This window comes from Symphodus melops, assembly GCF_947650265.1.
Source record: "Symphodus melops genome assembly, chromosome: 2".
NCBI lineage: Eukaryota > Metazoa > Chordata > Actinopteri > Labriformes > Labridae > Symphodus > Symphodus melops.
In genome coordinates, this window is record NC_136692.1 from 8888825 (window position 1) to 8911316 (window position 22492).

Genomic DNA, 22492 nt, shown 5'->3' on the forward strand with positions numbered 1-22492 from the left:
AGCCGACACAAACACTGGGATTCAGGAGCAACTTGACCCCTCCTCTCCCCTTCACCTTCCTCCTCCTCCTCCCTCTCTATATTAGCGCTCAGGAATGCCGGCTGGACTTTTTTTTTTTTCTTTTTTTGCAGGAAATGAAACGCTCCTCTGTTCAGAGGGCGAGCATAGGTTTAGTCTCCCCTCCTTCTCTCTCCCCCAATTCCTTTCCCTCAACAGGACGAAGGGAGGGGGGGGGGGGGGGGGGGGGGGGGGGGAGTCGGACAAGTTCTTGCCCAGCTTTTGAAGTGTGGGAGGTTAAGATAACTGGCACAGCCTCGCGTCTCAATCGCCGCTTTCACCAAATCAAAGCGCCCGCAGCTGGGGCCCGCCTGCCTTATAACCCCCCCCCCCCCCCCAACACACACACACACACACACACACACACACAGAGAGAGAGAGCTCTGGGGTTTCTTTTGGTGCCATTAAAAAGGAAAACACCGCCGACAAATTACTCTAAAAATAAGCCAAGTTGAGAGAGGTGTCTCCAGCGCTGACTGAGGAGCAGACTTTACCATGGCACAGAGGAGAGGGGAGGTTTAGAGAGAGAGAGAGAGAGAGAGAGAGAGAGAGAGATGCATCTACTGTGAAACATTGCAACATGGGTCTTTCCATACGTTTTGGTCACAATGTCGATCAGTTAAATGATTGGAATAAACACGGTGATTGTGAGATCTTGAGATGAAGACACTATTAAAAGATATCTAAAAGGTCAGCGGTGTAGTCACATGAATAGACGGTGGAATTAATGGTACAGAAGAAAACTTCAAGTTGCCACACCTGTATCAACATGAAACTTTTTAAAATCACACTTTGCAAAAGCATGCAACAGTTGGTGCCAAATGTTGACCAATCGAAGTCGGACGTGAAACTTTGGTTCATAATTTGACGTTTTGCCTTCTTTTAAAATGAACATGTTGGTGTTATTGTTCGGCCTATCACATGTCTTGCCTGATTGGACTTCCTGATGGGAATAATGAGCTAACGTAGGAGAGTGATTTGACATTCATTTATTTGTTATTTAATGCACCTAAAACAAACAAACACAATGAAAAGTCAGAATGATTAGTTCATAAAACAGGTCACACTGAAACAAGTTACTCAAGTTAACAGACAGATGTCCACCTGCTTTCATGGAAAATGGCTTCACAGGTTCCTTTCTCTATTCGTTTGTGTATTGACTGTTTGTGTGAGAGGGGAAAAAAAGCCATCAGGAGCAGGGGTCTAGTTTGGTTTGTCCATAAGTCACCAAAACACTCAAATGTCCTCCATATAAAAAGTCTCGAGGATGTTCAGTGTTTGTAAAGTCGATGGACAATCAGTGATTCTCCTCATTAGATCAGAAACACAACATCTCTGTCACTTATCGCTCTCGTGAGTAGAGGAGTCACACATCTGCTGCCCGCTCAACTTTAAATCTGACACCCTGCAAACCCCTCGTTACATCATCATGTTAGTTAAGTCTGGATAAGACTAACCCACTTGCCAGCTGTAGAAAGTATCGGTGTGCACATTTAACTAGAGTCTGGTGTCGTACAGGTCTTTAGCACGCAGCTGGCTTTTGGCGACACCTTTTCAAAAAGAAGCCGCCCTTCTACACGCCGACGGCAGGGCGGCTCTTAAAGGCAAACGGGAAAAATAAAACAGCAGGCCAATAAAAAAATAAAAAAAAACATAGCACCTGGAAAACAAAGCAATGTTTGAAACTCAATGCTTTGCACTGTCAGCACTTGCTCTGACACATTCAACATGAAAGAAATCGACCCTCTAAAAAACGCCTTCAAATTCAATCAAAAGGCGGGCTTAAAAGAGAGAGAGAGAGAGAGAGAGAGAGAGAGAGAGAGAGAGAGAGTCTTTTAAACTTAGAAAGTAAAAAAAAAAAAAAAAAGAGGGGTGATGGTGTGTGTGTGTGTGTGTGTTACATTTAGGAGAGAAGGGAAGGGTGGGGGTCTGATTGGACGAAAGGGGAGGAGGGCAGTTACCAAAATCCGAAAACCTCAGGCATGTGTGGGTGAGACTGGGGGAGTACAGGAGGGGTGTAGGAGGAGGGGGGGAGGAGCGGGGAGGCAATGCCCACATCTGAGGCGGCATCGCTGGGGGGCCCGGGCAGACGAGGTCTGGCCGCGTGCCCCCGCGCTGCTCAGTCTGAGCCGCTGCAGGCAGGGGGGTGTCAAAAAAAAGGGGGGGGGGGGGGGTTAGTGCAGATTCAAAGAGTCGGCACAATGACTTCTCCCTCTACTGTGGTCTCGCTTCAAAGGCCTCCACCGCCACTCATGTTCTCCGTCAGGACAGAGAGGAGAGGAAGAGGAGGGGCGAGGAAAGAAAGGCAGAAAAATGAGTGAAAGAGGAGGGGAGGGAAAAAAACAAAAAAACGAGCTGAGGGTGAGCTTTTCCCTCTTTTCCACAATAGCCAGACTTGACTTGAGTGAAATGAAAATAAACAGCGCTTCCTTAACACAAACTGTCCTCTTCCCGTCCGCGGCCCCTGCGTTACCTGGAGGCCTTTCATTCATTCACAGATAAGCATCTCACGAGGGGAGTGTTTTATGAGGTCTCTTCCGAAAAAGAGCTGCGAAGCCCCGAGGAGCCACGGAGAGAGAGAGAGAGAGAGAGAGAGAGAGAGAGAGAGAGAGGAAGTGAAGAAGACATCACACAATTTCCAAGAGACTGGACCCTCATACTGTTACAGCAGCTGGCTAAACCACAAAACAATACACCCGTGACCCAATCAAAACAGATTTCAGGCCCTAGTCTAAACAATGGGAGCTATAGCTGCATGTGCTCCCATGTAAACAAAACAAAAACCCTGTTGTGTCTTTTTCCCCCTTAAAGCTCTAAAATATGGCTGCCAAACCAGGGGTAAAGACTTGTACTTTCATGTTAATAGCACATACTTAAATTACATGAAGTTTGACATGCTTCCACCCTGTGGAAGTCCACATGCTAAGTGCTGAGAGGCTTCTTTTCTTCCCCACAGAGCAGGCTTTGTCAAGGTCAGAGGAGTGAGAAAAAGGGAGGACTGTTAGGGGCAAACACTTCCCACTTTACTTCCTCACTCACAGAAACATTAGCTGGGGCGTCGCTCTGATTTAAGCCCAAATCCCCCCCCCCCCTCCCTCCCTCCACTCCTTACTATTTTTCTTCTGTGAAGAAATACAGCTTTAAAAACATCCTCTCATCTCCCGTTCACTTGCTCAGAGCAAAACCCAGAGTGTTTTTTTTTTGTTTTTTTTGAGAGAGGGAGAGAGAGAGAGAGAGAGAGAGAGAGAGATTCAAATTCCTTCCCCAATTATCCCAGGTCACTAATAAGGCGTGGAGGGTGTGGAGGCACTGGGCTGTGCCGCAGTGGCCTGCAGGCTCGGTGCCAAATTGAAACGACTCGGGAAATAGAGGCAGACGCTCAATCTTGCCTAATTGCAGCCGGACTGTGTGGCTGGCTGCTTGGATGTATGTGTGTGTGTGTGTGTGTGTGTGTGTGTGTGTGTGTGTGTGTGTGTGTGTGTGTGTGTGTGTGTGTGCGTATAAGTTACGAGGGTCTAAGAGAGAGAAGATGAGAGGCAACAAATAAATAAAAAAGAACGGGAAATGGGAATGAATTGAGGGATGGAGACTGAAGGCTGAGTGGCAGTTGAGTAAGATTGGGTAAAGTCACAAAGTCACGAGAATGAGGGATTTTCTTTCTGGCCCTTTTCTTTCCCTAACACACTCGCACCCTCCACCCTCATCAAAGTCTGACAGCTGACTTCTGGCTGCACACATCAGAGGGAGCAGAGGAGGAAAGAGAGAGAGAGAGAGAGAGAGAGAGAGAGAGTGGCAACCAAAGCTGCTGCTCCAGCAACACTTGAAATGACTCTGAGTAAAGTGAAGTGAAACATAACTCAAGCATGTTCTTTAAAGTGCTCAGATATATTGGATTTTATGAGGTGTACAGGCGAAATTGACTCATGAGGACTTTTTTTTTTTTTTTTTTTGGTCAAAAGAACACCTCGTCTTAAAGAGTCTGAAGAAGTTGACTCATGCAGTTTTATGGCAGTTTGCAAAAATGTGCAACTCCAAGGCCCTTGCCAGCAAGATTTTAAAAGACCACCTTTGTTACGAGTGTCCCCCCCCATGAAAAAAATGGCAGTGGCTAAAATGGGTAAGAAAGCCTCGAGGGCATGTATGTGTCTCGGCTAGATAACTATCTCCAAAGGCTGTGAATCAGCAGGCTTAGTCAGACAAAAAAAAAAAAAAAGACAAAAAAAAGGCTAACAGGAAGCAAGAAAGAGAGAAGGGAAGATGGAGTAAAAGTGCACCGTTCCAGGCAAAACAAACAGGGGCTGAGAAGAGACAGAAAGCTTAATTTCACATTGTCAGAGTCACGACTTCTCAGAGAGCTGTTGCAGTGTGGTTAGAGCCAGCTGTGCGGCAGGCCGAGTGTTTGACATGCTAAGGATAACAAAGGCAACTGATGTGGAGCCATAAAACGCTGCTCGACTACTCCAGTCCTGGTTCGCCCCACAGGCAGAAAAACTCAGTGAAAGCTATAAAATATGTAGATATGAACATGTATTAACGTCAATTTCCACATATAAACTTCGCCTACACTGAAGCACTTTACTTTGTGATGCTGAACGTTCTTTATTATGACAGCACAGGACTTCTGAGCGTGACGTGTTTGAACTATCATAAAGAAAGTTGTCCAGATTGTGTCTTCAGTTTTAACAGCAGACGTCCTTTCAGACGTCGGGTGTAGACGAGGCACAGATGGGGTAAAGGCTACCGCAGATGAGAAGAAATAGACAAACGAGTTCATTTAAAGATGTTTTTTTTTTTTTTTTTTTCTCGGCGTCTACACCAAGCTAACCTCAATCCAGCTCTTTGGGATCTGCATAAATTGAAGGCTCGAGGAGTTGTGGCAGTATCCTTGGTATTATGCATATTAGTTTTAAGGCTGTCACTGAGAATCAGCAAGGGTGTCCATCCTGCTGCGGCTAGGCGCTGCTAATTATTGGATCAGAGATAAAGTGCTTTTTAGCGCTCGCTCTCTCTCTCTTTCTCTCTCTCTGAGCTCTGAAAGCCGGCCGTGGCGAGAACAAAAATAAATAAATAAAGCACAGGAAAGAAAAAGCAGCCCAATTTTGAGTTCTAGAGAGAGCCACTGGGTCAGGAATCGACCAAGTGGAAAACCTTTGTCTGGTTTGGGGTGATTTCGACGTAAGACCAGATTTGTGACATCTGCCCGGCTTTCTCTGCAGCCGAAAAGGGAGCGGAACAACAGGATGCTGCCAGACTCCGAGGGAGGGAGGGAGAGAGAGAGAGAGAGAGAGAGAGAGAGAGAGAGAGAGAGAGAGAGAGTAAGAGATAAAGGAAATAGAGTTAGCTTTGCCACATATTGGGAGTGCTAATCCTCCGTCTGACGTTTAAAAAAAAAAAAAAAAAGGACAGGTGAGGGTTTGACGCATCATCTAAATCAATATACTTCAACGTATCATTCACATGTAAAAAATGACTGCACAGGGCCTTTGTTATGAAGGCATTATAGACACCCTGGAACCCCAGATACCGTGAAATCTTATTAAGGTATAGCATCTCATTATGTTCCTGCTAAACAAGCTGCTGAATCCTGCTCTGCCTCACAACGATGCAGAGACAGACAACACATGTAGTCCATATGGTGCTGAGCTGACATCACAGCATCCTCCAGCAGAGAGAGAGAGAGAGAGAGAGAGAGAGAGGGAAAAAAATGTTCTGGGTTTGTGATATTGTTTTCAGATGTATTATGTAGACCCCTTTTTTTTTTAAAGAACACAAAGAGAATGAGCTGTCTGATTTATTAAGCCATTTTTGATTATAATTTTTTTTTTTTTTTACACTTTCAAAATTAATCATGGAAGAAAAAAAGCCATAAACCTCTGACGCACCAACTGAACCTTTCATCCAGCAAACGCTTGAAGCCGAAAGATTCACTTTCAGCAAACGCGCAGCGCGCGCACACGCACACACACACACACACACACACACACACACGCACACACACAGAAGATCTGAGGCCTTATTGTTCAGAGGCCACTGAGCACGATCCCTCTTCAGGCCTTTAACACCAGCCACACAATGACCATGGCGAGGTTAGGGTGGACCTTTTTTTAGGATTAGTCTGTGAGCACATACTCTCAAGTCAGTGTTTGGCAGTTTGAAAAGCTTTGACATGTATTGGACTGATCAGACAGGCGGGAGGCAGATAGAGGGGTTTGTCTTACCATTTTCTCAGATGTACGCCGTTTTCATTCTCTGGCCTGTACCTGCAGAAAATGGCATCTTTTTTAACAATTTTGGACGCAGCTTGACGGCAAAGATCTTTACCGTACAGATGTATATATATATATGTATATATGTAAAAAAACACTGACATTCTACTTTAAGATGTAATTCTCAATGGATTAGGGTTGCAGTGCTGAGAGGAGGCTCATAAGCGCGGCTAAACAAGGTCAGCAGAAAGACATACTGTAGTGCAGCAGGCAAACAAATAGTGCAAAGCCTAGAATCGTTAAGTAGTCGCAAAGAATGGACAGACTAATCCCAAAGTAGGTGTAATGTGCGGAAAAGGGACAAATGGATGGAGGGATGTGCACAAAAATAAAAAGAGTGTGAGTAGTGAGGGGACTATGCTGCCTGCACAGAATTAAGCCAGTCTACTGAAGCCAGAGAGAGGAGAGGGGATCTGTGTGCTTATGTGAGACTGTCAAGGCCTCATGGGAAATCTGTTGTTATTTTATCGAAGAGGGTGCATTTGTAAAAAATGAGTATGAAAAAAAACCAAAAAATGCAGTGAAGAAGATTCGAAGGAAAATGGAAAGATGGTGCAACTCACAACTTCAACATGTAACACACACAAAAAAAGAAAGAAGAAAAAAAAAGGAAACAAGGAACTAGTGTGTCTTACCCGGGGCTGATTCCTGCATCTTCTCCCTCTTCCGCTTCTTCTTCTTTCCCTAAAAAATATACAGAGGAACACATAAAGTGTGGCTCCAGCACTCACGCTCACTAGACCACTCTGGTATCCTGCTGCTGACTGCCATGTTCACTCATCCCCTGCTGGGCATCCAACCAGCATCCCTCGGTCTCCAGGCTCCATCGCAAACTGCCTCGCTGAGAGGGACGGAGCAGGCTAAGCTGAAGTTAAGTGTGCTCTACCTGCTTTCAGCTGCTCATAATGACTTTTTTTTTTTTTTTGGTAACCATTTTGAGGCCTGTTTAGAGTGGGCAGCAAGCTAACAGTAGAGCGGTAGCTCGTCCTGCTGATGTGACCCCTCTGCGTCACATTTCAGCTGCCTTTGAAGTCCCTCTAATGACAAACATTAACATCAAGTGCAATTAAAAATACTCACTGTAATTAGGCTAGTCGAGCTGGATGACTGTGAAGAGCACCACTCTTCTTCCAGCGAGGTGGTGGGAGTGTGTAAGGATTTATAGCTTATGCTAAATCCCCAGAGGGGAGACTATAGGTATAGATAGCAGCGCGGAGTTGTCCTAGTCAAATATGAGCAGCACTTTGGTTTCCTGCTGCAAAGTCTGCTAATCCACTTATTCATGAGCTAATCTGCCTTCTACTGCTGCGGCAGACAGGGGAGAAGAGAGACTAAGTGAGAGTGGGTGAGAGAAAGGATAAAGGGGGGGGGGGGGGACGCAGCAAAACTATGAATGCTACACGCTCTCTCCTTGCCAGTGTGATGACTATTTTCGGGTGTTTCCAGGCATGATGTGCAGCAGCTGAAGAGTTTGTTTGTGGGAGGAGTCAGGGACAAATCTTTTTTTTCCTTTAACCTATCAGCTCATTTTATCTCTGTGGTATACCAAGTACCCCCCCCCCCCCCCCCCCCCCTCCCCCCCAACCTGTCAGACATACTGTATATGTGCACAGTAAAAAAAAAGCTATCGAATGTAATGAGAGCTGTGCTGTGATTCCCCGTCTTCCCCTTCTCATGCGAGGCATGTTGGCAGCGGAGCAGCGGAGGCAGAAGGAGGAGGGATGCTGTCGGTGTCCGAGGGGAGGCAGATAAACACCACAAAGCACTTTGGTGGTGGAGTGAACGTGAGTGCCGGAGCCACACTTTTAATAAAAGGCTGGTGCTCACTCACAAATTCATACGCGCCGCACACACACACCCACACACACACACACACCCACACCCACACACACACACACAAGAGACTGAACTTCCAAACAAACGCACAAACAATAATGCACACACGCACCAAAAAAAACCCCAAAACCTTCAATCCAGACGAATCCCCCACATTCACAAGCCAAATGGGCAGCGAGAGGAGCAAAGGTTGTTGCCGCTCTACTCTGTATGCAGGATGCAGCGGCTTAAACTCAGTCTAACAGCTGCTTTTTACATCCATGCTGATACGAAACATCAAAGAGTAGCAGAACCATCAGCAGGTAGTTTCACTGTGGTAATAATAATGTCCATGATACTATGATCCATTCTAGTGCGGCTGACATTATAATGTATGAATTACACATAAGGCTGAAACAATGGGTCCGCAAATGGACTCCATTAGCATGACTAGCAGACTAGCATGAATTAATGTGTCCATGTGTGTCATTCTTAGCCATCTGAAGAACAAGTCATGCAACCACACACACAAACACACACAAACACACACACACACACACACACACACACACACACACACACACACACACACACACACACACACACACACACACACACACACACACACAGACAGGCGCACCTCTTCCAATCTGTTCTGTTGATACTTACATAGTTGTCTCGAGCAGACCAGCCTGGGTAGAGCTGCATGTGGAGCTGCCGTTCCTTGCGGGCTAACTCATAATACTTAGCTTGCTCTTCCCGAGATAAAGCATGCCACTGTTTCGGTACAAAGGGAGATTAAAGGGGGGGGGGGGGGAATAGCACACAGTCAATTACTGGCATGCACTTGTATGTTCCCTGCATAGAGAAGTGTGGTAGTGTTATGGCAAAACTACAAAAAAACCTTCTTTTTTACTTTCAAACATTTGGGGTTAAAAAAACGACAACAGTGGGATAAAAGTGAGACAAAGCAGAAGGGGGGGGGAGTACATGATGAAGAGATTAACATACAGAGTCAGTGAGCTGGGTGGGGGGAAACGAGAAGGGGGAAAAAAAACTTTGATTTCATATCAAAACACTGGTTCCAATTTAGCAGCGCTTTTTATTCAAACTATGTCAGCGAGCAATTACGCTACACAGGCCACAAACTGGGCTTTGCTGTGGCTGGCTGCCTCGACCGCTGGGCCTATTCGTTAAGGCTTTTAACATGGCTCTGTGGTTCCACTCTTTTCCCAATCCTCAAAAGGAACAAATTTTGTCATTTCCAACCGTGCCATTATCCAGGCATGTTTTATTAAAGCCAATTTGATTAAATGTCAGTTAGATAGGCAGACTGGTTCTGTTGCTGCTGAGAGGGGAGTAATTGGCTGGGGCAATCATTATAGAAATAATCACAGCTAGCTCAGAAAAGACTGTGTGTTAATGCAAGGAGGAATCTTTGTACTTTTTTTTTTTTTTTTTTTTTTTTAAAGCTAATTGGGCCGGGGGAAGGCTTTGGAACCATGGCTCGAACTGTGATCTCCCAGTGAATCAAACTAAATCATCGGATAAACTACAGCCACGGAGAGATTCAGACGGGTGTGACCTACCCTTCGCCCCAGGATCTGATTGATGGCAGCGCTCTCCTTCAGCGTGCACTCGGCGACCACATTGGCACGCATCTCTTTCATATAGAGCATGAAGGCGTTTAGCGGCTTCTTGATGTGCGGTCTTTTGGGCTCCTGCTCCTTTCTCTGTTCGTGCTGGGGTTTCCTGTGAAATATATATATATATATTTGAAGAAAAAAAAAAAAAAAAAAAAAACAGGGATGGAGGTAAATAAGGAGAAACTTGAAATGAGATTGTGGTGCCTCAATGGCGACAAAAACATCAAGGTTCTAGCTCGACCTCAGCCAATTGGGAGTCAGCGTGAGAGGGGTTACCACGCCACGGGCCCTCGGCCTCTTTAATCATGTGCAGTTGCATAGTTGTAGCCCTTCATGCGGAGAGATTACTTCACCAGTAATGACAACCAAACCTTCTCCACATCAGCAATCGTTTAAAACCAAAAGCTGCTCTGCTCTCTCTCCTGACTCACTTTCTAATAACCTTTTTGATGCTCGTACAGTCTTGGAGCTGGGCTGGCCATGAATAATGGAAATATCAGTGATAACCACTTCAGGGCGCTCACAGCGCTTCCCACTGCGCACACTGGGGATGTGAACTGAGTTCATGCCAGCACTAATCTAGGACCTGTATCTGTTGCTGGCTAAGTGTGTTGTGATCCCTGAGGCTGACTGAAGCAGAGGGCCCGTTATCAGGCGAGCACGGGCCCTCGCTGCTTATCTGCCCACATCAAGGGAATGAGAACAAGACTCTGACAGAGAGTGTGTGTCCTGCTGTAGAGGTGGAGTGCAAAAATACCTGGAAGTGTGTCATCTCAGAAAACTGCTGATAGAGTAAGAGGAGGAAGAGAGGCTGGAGTTTTTTTTTTTCGTTTAAAAAAAAAAAAAAAAAAAAGCCTGTTTCACGAGTGTTTTATCACGGTGTGTTTTGCGTTTTGTGTGTTTTTTTTTTTATTGCAGGACTCACATGTGCATGATGTCAGTTTCATGCAGAGGCTCGTGTTTGACCTGCGGGTTGACGATAGCCGGGTGGGGGATCCCTGTGGCGTGGGGACCTGGGGGGCCAGGAACCATGTGGTGCGAGAACCTGCAACAACAGCAAAGATTCGTTAATCAAAGACGCAAGAGAAGGACAGTGGCAGGGACACTGTGCACTTCATGTCACCTAAATAAGGAGGTCGGGGGGGGGGGTTGAGGAAGTCACTGACTATGGTTATCATGCATGCACAGATTCCATCAGCCTCTTTGCAGAAATATCGAAGCAGAGCGGAGCAGCTTTAATGTCCCAGAGGGGCAATTTGGCTCACAGACAGCAGTCAATAATATTATAATAATATCCTGCTGTACACAGTAAACAAGAACACATGGAAACTGAATAGACGTTGCTGTTCCTGAAACGACAACCCGGTGAGGAAATACGGCACTAAAAGCCTTCGGATTGTTTGAGACTGCTTGATTTAATCCAACGTAACTTCAGAAAGTTGCGACCTGCAACCATGGCTTACATGCTTTTGAAGGAAGGTATAATTGGTTTTTAAAGAGTACATGGAACGTCTCCTTGCCTGAACTCTGCGCTCCAAAAGATCCAACAAACTTTAATAAGGTATAAAGTCAGTAACTAAGAGTTCCATGAGTTGTGCTTGTGTTTCACTGCAGTTAAATAAAGAAAGAAAACGTGTTGTGCTCATTATTATCCTGCTCCGAAATATACACGAGGAAGTCTATGGATATGTTTTTCCTCCATCTGGTCATGGTCTCAAACTTTGTAATGCTTTCTTCTCTCACAAATGACAAATAGACATCAGTTCAGTCCATTGGTGGGTCTGTACTGCTTGTTTCCATTGTGTTCCATTTCTCTTATCTTTCAACACTCACTTCGCCATGATGTGGTCGGGGTTTGAAATCCAATGCTTTCTGGGGTTCCGTGTGTTTATTATGGCATGAAACTTTAGAACTGTTCAGTGCAGCAAACACGATCTTTGTTGCTGGATGTTCACTGGGCCCATGGATCAAGAACTCAGAGAAGTCTCTCTCTCTCTCTCTTTTTTTTGTGTGTGTTAAAAATGTCTGTATGTAAAACGTTTGCTCGGAAAAAACCTAAAAAGGCTAATCGACTGTAGGTGTTGAGGTTTGAAAGGTTCAAAAGGAGGACGGCTGGCGTGGAGGCTGTCTGGGCTTCATATGTCGCCTGATCCTGCACCTTACATCTGGCTTCACTCAGTGTTTGCCTAAAGCAGCTCTGTCTTTACCAACATCACACTGACAGAGACAGAGATAGTTAGAGAGAAGAAAGGCAGAGGGTAACAGAAGATCAAAAAAAAAAAGCAGAGAATGGAAGTGAATAGGGATGCAGTCCAAAAGGAAGAGAGAATTAAAAAAAAAAAAAAAAAAGAAAAGGAGCAGAAGCTACTAAAAAAAGATTGTCGTGAACACGAAGTTGGGCTCAGAGGGAGAAGTGCTTCCAGAGAGCTTCGATAGAGGTTAAGCAGACATATGGTTATGCAGGGGCACGTATGTGGTGATGTGTTTGACATGTGCTGGGCACACAGAGGAGCTGTGCGGCTGAAGCCACAGCAGTGCAGCAGGAAGAGCCAGAGGCAGACCTCCCTCTGTGCTGCTGCTGCTGCTGCTGCAGGCCTGCAAGTCTGACGTTCAGCACACAGCGAGAGAGAGAGAGAGAGAGCGTCAGAGAGTGTCTGATGTGAAGAGACAGCAGAGTGACTCCTACATGTTTACATGAACTGAGCATGTTTTTGTTTTTTTTTTGTTTTTGAGACTCACCATCCCAGAGGTGGTGTGATCTGGCCTACTCCTCCAGGAGACAGGGAGTAGAAGTTTGTCATGTCTGGTCCAGGGTGATGCCTCTGCATTCCTACACAAACAAACAATGGAACACACAGTTAGAAAGTAGTTACCAGTAAGTTTGATGTAGAATCCAGATGTTTAATCTTACCAGCATCCTGTGGATCAAAGTATGAATAACAAAAAAAAAAAGGCCTACAATTCAGCAGACACTTTTATTCAAAGCGACGTACATCAGAGAGGAAGTACGACACAAGCATGGATGCTGCTTGTAATACCGCTTTTACAAAATGTTTCAACAGCAGCAACCCAAGAGAGGAAGACGTCATCAGGAGACCACGACGGTCTGGTTTGTGGCCTTCTTCTTTTTTTTTTTTTGTCTGAAAACATTAAAGTCCATCGAGAGTCAGAGAAGACTTTTAAAAACGCAATAAACGTGCAAGGAGAGAAAATATTCTAAAGCCGGAACATGAAGATGAAAAACTTTAATCTCTCTTCAAAAGGCTTTTTTGTCACATCCGGTTTAGAATTCTGTTTATGAAGTCACCATTTTCCCAGTCACGTGTTTTTATCACGAAAAATAACTGTACAGTAGACATGTGTCACAAAACGTGTTCATGTTCTCCACAGTCAGAACACCCAAAAAACAAAAGACTCATGCTGGAAGTGTGAGCGGACTCTGACTTGAATATTTGATATCAGTTTATTTGTCAGTGAAAATACCTACAGACATTGTTACGTCTAATTTAAACAAAACCAATACAACGTGCTGTATATTGGTCTTCTAGCCATGGCTTATTTGCAGTCCTTGTCCTGGGTTAGGCTTTAAGGAAACAACACAGATGAGGAAATAACAACACACATGATATTGTGATCAATAAGTGTCTCAATCAGTGGCATTAGAGAAATGTCATTGTTCCCGTTATCAGTTCAGTCAACGGGTTGCAGCGGTCTCTGGACTCCTGTCACTTTCTAGGACGAGGTTTTAAATGAATCCACACAGGGAGGTGGACACAAGAGGAGTGTGCTGGACCAGGATCGGGACTTTGTTTCAGTAAAAATAAAACCTGAAGGTATCAGGTGACAACAAGTTATCCTGGTGCATCGATGAAATGAGCAGAAAACAAGTTTTCCTTCCTCGTTCATATTGACACAGGTGAGGAAGAGTGAAAGATGCACCTCAAGATTCGACTCTTTGTTTCACCCGTCAACTACAACTAGTGCGCATGTCGGGGCCTCTCCACCTCACGATGTCACCCCGACATGGCAGAGTCCTTCCTCTGTGTCTGTGCATTTTTAAGCTGGTTAATTGAGGCGTCCTCTTTTTGTCAGAGGCTGCGAGCTCTCCCTCCAGACAAGGGATTGACTGAGACTAACTGTCGGTGGATCTTCAGGACTAAGCTCCTCCATCTTTCCTTCTCCTGCTGGGTTTCAAGGTCCAGAGGTCTTTTTTTTTTTTTTTCCCCCACAGGAAGATTTAGCCGAGGACAGGAATGTCAGATAATCTTCATTCACGGATGTAACGATGAACGTGCTCTTCTTTGTCATTTCACCACGTTAGTTATAATGCGACTGAGGTGGTGTACATTTTTCGAGATTTAATATTAGTACACACAACTTTATGTGTGTGCTTTAAACACACCCACACACAAAGAAAAGAGGGCAAATGCCTCCAGATTAGCACCATCTTCTAATCCCTGCTGGAGCCAGCCTTTTCTCCTCGGCCTCTATCGCTTCTCTTCCTCTTCCTCTCTGCAGGCTGCGGTCTGAAGGGGGCCTCCCTCCTCGGAGAGGCAGAGCGAGGGCGCGGGGTGGGAGTAGGGAGGCTTATATCTCCAAAGCCAATGTTGCAACGCCGGATTCATAGCGTGCATAGCGCTACCCCCTGCCCACTAATCCAGCACGTTACAATCCTGAGGGCCCTCCTGAGGGCAGAAGGAAAGGAGGCGAGGGTGGGAGGTGGCGAGGGAGCGGGGAGGAGGAGCGGAGAGACCCCGGCGTGTTAACCTTGTCACTCACGGCCCCTTAAGGTGCCTAATTACTCACAGCTTCCTGCCGACACCCAGCAACGCTCTCCCAGTCGCGTGTCCGCTCGAAAACGACAGAGCTGTTGTTGTTGCTGCATGTGGAAATAATCAATATTCAGATTACGCCTCCTTTGTAATATTTCAATTCTTTTACACATGCAGGGTTCAGATCTATGATGTTCAAAGGCCCCCCCCCCCCTTCAAACCCCCCCCTCCCCAAAGACCTGCGCCCGACCTTCCATCCTGCATTGCGGCCCTGTGCATATTAGAGCTCATAATGAGAAAATCCATGATTGTTTTTCATAATTAACGAGCAGATCAAAGTCTGAGCCCACTAAGGAAGGCAGAGCAGCAATTGGTCGATATGAGAGAGAGAGAGAGAGAGAGAGAGAGAGAGAGAGAGAGAGAGAGAGAGAGGAATCGAGAAAAAAAAAGAGAATAAGAGAGATTTGAAGCATCGTCAGCTTAGCTCTGCTGATATACACGCATGAAGTTGCCTTGGGAAATCTTTTTGCAGCTACTTCTCAACTGGATCTCTCGGACTTTCTGCCGGCCCGCCGGTGAAAAAGATCAAATACAGCGGGGGGAGAAAAAAAAACAAAAAAAAAAAACAACTCAGCACAGCGGAGGACCAACACAGAAAAAGCGAGCGCATTACTTCGTAAATTGTACTACATGACATCAACTTTCTGAAATCTAACGCTTGCATGTGTGCACCGTGTTTTACTGCTCAATTCCGTGTCAACACAAAAATCGTTCCTGCTACCATTAGGAAAATATTCAACAAACTGTGTCTGATGTATGATTCCTCTGACATATGTGGAGCAAAGATTCTTTAAACAACTCTCACTCCCTTCATCTCACTGTGCGGCGTGCTCACTTCTACATTGTTATTTATAGCCGGTTCCTCAGAACCTCCCAGCCTCATCCTCATCTTCTTCATCGCCTACATCCTGTCTGATCCCTCTCCTCCTTTTCAACTGGCAGCCGCAGGAGAGGAAGAAGAAGAAGAAGAAGAAGACGACGACGACGAAGAAGAAGAAAAGGTGCGGGGACAAAACTGCAGAGGTGCCCACGTCTTTTTCAGCATTAGTGAGAAGCTGCCAAAAGTCTCCAGCTGTGCGGGGCTGAGGAGGCAGAGGAAGGCTCGTCCTCACTCCGGAGCCGCTCGTCGTCTGCAGCTGTCAGAGCGGAGCTGTGATGTTGTTACTGAGAGGCGCAGAGAGCACAGGGAAAGAGGGCAGAGGAGCTCAGCGCGCCGTCCCACAGGCTGCTTCAAATGAGTTCATGAGAGGAACAGAGAGAGAGAGAGAGAGAGAGAGAGAGAAAAAAAAAGGACGACTTTGCTCTGACATTTTCGGCTTTTTTTTTTTTTTTTTCTACTTGATGGATTCCTGACAGTTTTGACAGGTAGGGAAGCAAGAGCAAACTTTGGAATTAGTTCAGTTAAACACCAACTGAGTTATTATCCAGTATTAATGCTCAGTGTGAAGGAAAGTTAGTCAAGATTTTGAAGTTGAGAGAGACGGAGCTTTGTTGTTTGATATGTATCTGGGTTGACGTATCAGTCCGTCTTTTCAATTCAACAACGTTATTGATTTTTTTTTTTTACAAACAAACAAAAAACATACTGATCCATTTTTAAAAAGCAAATCAAGCACCACAATACTAAACTGACCTTGAAGTTACACTTACATACAGCCAGGCAACATAAGGGCTGCAGCCTGTAGGTGCTTGTCCAACAGAGAATATGTTACTTTCTAATTGGCTGTTAGCTGAGCCACACGTGTAGCCCATTATTCTGAAGCAAGTTGTTTTCTCCTCAGTGTCTTAATCCCAAAGAAATCCATCGTTTTTAATAGAAGAAAAGGTCCTTAAATGTTTTTTTCAAATCTACAATGAAAGACCTGGAAGCAGAGTCTACAGAACGCCGATGTTTTCAGCCCGACTGCTTGAACGACTTGACTCCCAGATCTGACTCCTACAGGGTCTCATTATAATGCAACATGTTGTGTAAACTGTACTTTGTCTCCCTTTGTGTTTTTTTGCTGCTCCCTGTCTTGGCCACTTCTCCTTTGGAAAAGAGGTTCTTAATCTCACTGGGACCGACCTGCTTGAATAAAGGTTAAATGAATCAATAAGATTCTTGTGTACTTCCTAAACAACCCTTTTTAATATTGTCCCACCGGTCTCCCAGTCTACAGCACGTCCTTCATTATGTGAAAGATGGAGGCACCAGTCCCTTCACATCTTCTGTTGGTACCAGTCTTATGTAATTATTGGGGTGCTTGATGTCATCTGTGTAAGTTAGCCACATTTTTTGGTACACTGTGCTGATGTTTTCCAAACATGACTTCCGATCCTCGGCGGATACGTCCGCGACCATTGTTTGTTTTTTTTACCTTCAATCAAAGGCCGACACAAGCGGTCCTGCAGGAGATGATGAATCTTAAGATGATGATGAAGATGAAGGGAGCAGTTCTTTGACTGGGAGGACGACCAGTGAGACAGATCAGACTCGTAACCATTGACAGTGCTTTGGATGTATCTCCAGAGTTGGTCGATGAGGCTGTTTGGTGTGTTCTGTTGTGCTTTTGTTTCTACCTTGCTTGTTGTTGCCATCCTGGGGGTGGTGACCAGAATGGGACCCTGGGGCGAAGTGCTCGTCGCTGTACGTGATCAGCGGGGTAAGAGGATGGACTGCATGGGACGGCTGAACCACGGGGACTTTGTTGGACTGTGGAGAAAGAAAGAAAAAACACACACACACACACGAAGATGAAAAATATATGAAAGACATATGAGACACATATGGTTTAAATGCATTATTCCATGGAAGCATTGTGATCCTTCTTCCTGTCACATGATCAGGGGGTCTGGTACGGCTACGTGTAGCGCGGGTGGTCTGCTCTTCTTACAAACGGTGGTTAAAGAAAGTTACCGATTTTTTTGTTCTTTTCCTTTTTGCGCCTCAAAACTCTGTTCAGCCCAGGTCAGCAAGACCAACAAAAAAAAAAAAACTCCCTGAAGAAAGGAGCGAAAACAAGCTGAAGAAGTCTACGAGCGTGTTTGAGACAGCAGAAGACAGAAAGAGAAAGATGCAACCAGAGCTGGAGCGAGGGGGGGGGGGGGGGGGGGGGGAGCGAGCGAGCGATAGAGCGAACAGAGGGGAGAGAAAAGAGAGATTCACAGGGGAGAGTTAGAGCAGAGGTCTTAGGCGGGAGATCAAAGGCAGTCATTAGCTGGTGAATAAGGGGAGTTCATTACAGAGCAAGAGCCGGGGGAAGGAGAGATGAGGGATGGAGGAGGAGGAGGAGGAGAAGGGGGGGGGTCAGCTATGGGGAGAGAGAGAGAGAGAGAGAGAGAGAGAGAGAGCGCGAGTGAGACAGATGTCTGCAGCGGTGCTTATTGCAGGGGTAATCATGTCAACAGAGGCCTCCCATCCCCGGACTGACTCTGACTCACAGAGACCTGCCTCCTCCTGACAACCAAAATAGAGCGAGCCAGGCCCAGAGTGCCCCGGCACCAACCCCCCCCAAGCCGACAGCGCTTACATGCTTCAGCAGCACTGAACACATGGTAATGCTTAGCCATGCTAAATCTACTGTTCAAAATCTGAGCCCAGGGCTGAGCTGAAGTCAAAATATCACCTCCACAGGATGTCAGGCTAATCGGAGAAGACATCAGTTCACCACTGGGTGAGACGCGCTCACACCAAACCCCTCCCACAAGTTTGAATCAAAGAGTTTCTTGAAATTATAATCAGGGGGGAAGTCTCGTGGGAAAAACCACCTGATCTAAACTGTTGCAAAGAGACTTTGGTTTTTTAAGGATGAGTTTACACATCACAAGAGACAGACAGAGACTCTCGACTCTTCTCCTTCAGCTGAGCTGTCCGCCAAGGTGACATTCCTGCAGAACAAAGTGGCGGTTTGGTGCCCCTTCCTCGCCATCTCCGACCACACATACGCAAATACGCAAACCCCCCCCCTTAAGCCACAAGGGGGGCTGGAATGTCTGTGTTACCCCCCCGAACCTCTCGCAGACTGGCACTGCTCTCTCAACTTAATACTTCCCTCCCTCTCGCCACCCCCAACCTTTCTGGGAACGTCAAAACCAGCAGCACAAAAGGCCAGTGTGTGTGTGTGTGTGTGTGTGTGTGTGTGTGTGTGTGTGTGTGTGTGTGTGTGTGTGTGTGTGTGTGTGTGTGTGTGTGCGTGTGTGTGCGCGCGTGTGCCACATAAAAGAGGTCACCTCCACCACATGACACGACATCCACATCAGACGCCTTATCGGTCTGGGAATCTCATCTCCGTGGGCCATTTTCTTTCCCAGTCCCTGCTTTCGATACGAGTCTCATTCCACAAGCGCAGTCCACTTCAAGCCACGTGAGACGGCACGCACCGCCCGCTTCAGCCAAAACAACACAAATCACAAACTAATTACACCATAAGGCTTCACACATGAGCCCAGGTGAGTGTGCGCTTCTCTGACCGGGGTCAACACGAGTCAAAGGTGACGGGGATAATCTGAGAGTGCGGGAGTGTCAGGTCTCATCCAAAAAGGAGGGGAGGGATTATATGTGCGACCTGCAAACCCTGAAGGAGGGCTAACCAGGACTGGGATTGCTGGGACACGCCCACACCCGGGGGTTTAAATGATGAGCATTCTCGCCCATATCATTTTACGCCTTCTCCACTCCCGTTAGTTCTCCTGTGGGGAAAATTGAGATGAGAACCTGAGGGATTCCCCATTGATGCTCAAGTCTTCACCAACTTGAAGAGGAGAACATGGAAACACAAGTTAGTCTCTCACATGCACCGCATCGCACTTCATTTACCGCGATAGTGACCCAAAAAAAAAAGAAGAAAAAAAAAAGACAGATTTGATGGACCTTTTCGCAGCTTTGGAAGCTGGAGACTTTTTCAGTTTTTCAGCGCTTTTTCTTGGTTACAGCTGTCAAATCTGATTCTTCTCAAGTTCCTAATAAACTGCCTCCATTGTGGACAAAATCCACCAGAGAAAACCTGCAAACGTCCGTGACCAATGCAGAGTTTATGGCCGTTTACTTGCCATACCATAGCTAAGCAAGTTTACATCCAGAAGAAAGCAGCGAGCTGTCACTGAGGGCTTCCATCTAAACGTCCACACAGTGTGATGGGACACGCTCTATCAGGGCTAATAAAGCCGAATCACATGTTGACTGTTTCAAGTTATGATGACTGTCATTACATGGATACAGACATCATGGAGCCACAGATTTTATTCCAGGCTTGCAGCTCGCAGCAAGTTCAAAAACACAAGTGCAAAAAAAAAAAAAAAAAAAAAAAAAAAGCACGATTCCCTTTGGTTGTGACCAAACACCACAAGGGTCACGCAACATCAAAACATTTTGATCCCCTCTCATCCCCATCCTGACTGCAAGAGCCCCTCGATCGAGCAACAAGAACAACAGCAGCAGCAGCAGCAGCAGCAGCAGCAGCAGCAGCAGCAGCAGCGGCGGCGGCGGCGATGTCGCAATGCAGGGCAGCCATATTGGCGATCCTCTTTCATTGTACAGAAGAAATAATAGGCTTAGGATCTTTCTATTCATATTTTTCAGGCAGAGTAAAAAAGGAAGGGCGGCAAAGCACTGAAAAGAAAACGTTCCATTTGGAATTTCATTTCCAGGCTTGGCCCTTTCTAAAGAACCCGTTAGATGTGGTTTTAAGAGAAATTCATTGTGTGGAACTGGAGCTGGCAGGGAGCCCTCCATGGAGGAGACACTCCAGTGTGTTTCAGCATGGAGAGCCAGTGACTTGGCGTGCTGTTGGAAATCTGGGTGGGGAGGGGAAATAGGACATTAATTTTTTTTGTGTTTTTTTTTTTCTGAAGGAGGATTTCTGCGACAGCACGGTGTCTCTGAGCTTGTATTCTGTCATCATCCTGCCGTGGTTCCTGCTCACGAGTCTGTGTTTGCAAGTGTACAGTGTATATATGCAACAACCATCTCTGCAATATTGCCTTTTTGGCGTCTCTCTCCCTCTTTCCCCTGGCAGCACGGCTTTTGTACTTCACTCAATTATACCACTTCTGCAGAGTGGAGTGGAAAAAAGGGAAAGCGGGAATTTTATAATAATCACTTCCCACTTCTGTAATTTATATGCAATGAGGACTCTTTGCGCCTGCAGGTACTATCAAGTGTGTGGAAATGCGTGCGAGGTGTTTCACAAACAGCTGGGGAGATAGCAGCTCAAGTGGTGGTGATGGATTCCAATGCTGCTGAATCTTTTCACAAAGAAGCCCCCCCCACCCCCACCCCCCCCCCACCCCCACCCCCGTCACCCTGAAACTCAGCATCACCTGACTTGGCTGGATGCTTCGCCCTCTGAGGGAGACAGGTTACACCATAAGAACGGCCGGGCTAGTATCTGAAGGACAAATAGATGGGGCCAGAAATTGTTGGGCAATTGCACACAGCTTCCTCAAGAGTTGCCTGTTATTAAAGACTCAAATGAAATGATTCCGACGACCTGAAGAAAAGCTCCCTCATTAAAGTCATTTCGAGCACCCGCCTTCTTGTAATTGTTTAAATACTGTCTTCTTCTTTTGTTTCCACGGGCGTTTGACTCATAAAAGACACAGAAAGCCATCTTAATCCAAATGGTGCATGATGCAAAAAAAGGGTGTGCCCATCGCTTCGATCCTACAGGCCCTCTCAGACCAGGTGTACACTCTCAGGTGTGTCAGCGTACAAGCTGTTCAACCTTGTTCCCCCGTCAAAAGTGAGCAAACGTTCTTTCAGAGGCTTTACAGTAGAAAAGGAAAAAGGCCCTGTTCCTTCCTCTTCCCCCTCCCTCTTTACCAAAACCAGTGGAGACCAACCTGAGGAAGCTTAAATAAATAACCAATTACCATTCTTAGAGCGGTTTGAACCCCACCAGCTTCCAGTGAAGTGCTAAAAATGGAATGTTTTATTGGCAGGATGGCCCCGTGGCCAGGGGCTTAATGTAACGAAACCCAATTAATGGAGAGAGAGAGAAAAAAAAATAAAAGCCAGGCCGCCAGCGAGCGACGGAGCGCCACGCGCCCGGGGTAATGAGAAGAACAAGTGAAACCAAGCACAGGGACAGGAGAGGAGGAGGCTACGAATAACAGGAAAAGCCTGCCTTGGAGACAAATTTACATCTGTAAATCTCCCACTCTTCAGAACCGATTCACCTGCCTCCTCTTTCCATGTTCATCATAGATCAAGTGCAAGTCTCGAGTCCAAAAGTTGTCGAGAACCCTGACAGTGAACGTAGAGGTCGGTCAGATAAAACGAGGAAAAAAAACAGAAACGCATGAAAAACGTTCCAACCTAAAGTACTTACTTGGGTAGCAGAGAGGCATGTTCAACACGGATGCGATGTTAACGGCATTAGTGGCTAACTTGCGATGCATTTTTTTTTTTTATCATGCGAGAAACTTGTCACGCTGTCCTCTAAATACCACGGTTACACCCACAGAGATGCACAACCAATCGCTTCACATCACCACACATGACCAACACATGTCGCTGTAATAACATCGAGAAAAAAAAAAAAAAAAAAAAAACACCATTAAAAAGCACATGAACATCCTGTAAAATGCCGTCATGGTACAAGTCAAAGGGATCAGAGAATGCAATAACCACGGCTTTAATGAATTTAGCACATACATGCTACATATGAACACAAAGGAGCTATTAATAGCTGAATGTCTTCTTCCCCATCCCCGCCGCCACCAAGCGCAACTGAATAGGTTGAGGTGGATTACCCATCATCCCTCAGTTGGCATCCGGAGCGTGTGCTCGGAGCAAACCAATCGCGCGAGCTCTCACAGTGACTTTCTGCACGTGCAAAGAAGATAATTTGTGTGAAATATGCCTGCCCCGGATGAAAAGACTTGATCCGCTTTTTTA

The 22492-nt window shown here is 46.0% G+C and overlaps 1 protein-coding gene across 6 annotated transcripts in view; it reads right to left on the reverse strand.

Moving 5' to 3' along the window:
* Nucleotides 1–22492, reverse strand: part of lef1 (lymphoid enhancer-binding factor 1) — a 43893-nt gene that overhangs the window by 1803 nt on the left and 19598 nt on the right. The window contains exons 4-10 of one of the 6 annotated variants that reach the window (XM_079336904.1): nt 17176–17308; nt 12524–12614; nt 10710–10829; nt 9728–9890; nt 8808–8915; nt 6959–6998; nt 6276–6317 (exon numbers count right to left, since the gene is read on the reverse strand). In XM_079336904.1, the coding sequence (XP_079193030.1) occupies nt 6283–6317; nt 6959–6998; nt 8808–8915; nt 9728–9890; nt 10710–10829; nt 12524–12614; nt 17176–17308 (690 nt within the window). In that variant the 3' untranslated portion in view covers nt 6276–6282. Of the gene's footprint in view, nt 1–6275; nt 6318–6958; nt 7008–8807; nt 8916–9727; nt 9891–10709; nt 10830–12523; nt 12615–17175; nt 17309–22492 lie in introns of all 6 variants that reach the window. The other 5 variants (XM_079336903.1, XM_079336902.1, XM_079336901.1 and 2 more) reach the window with 5 other exon arrangements.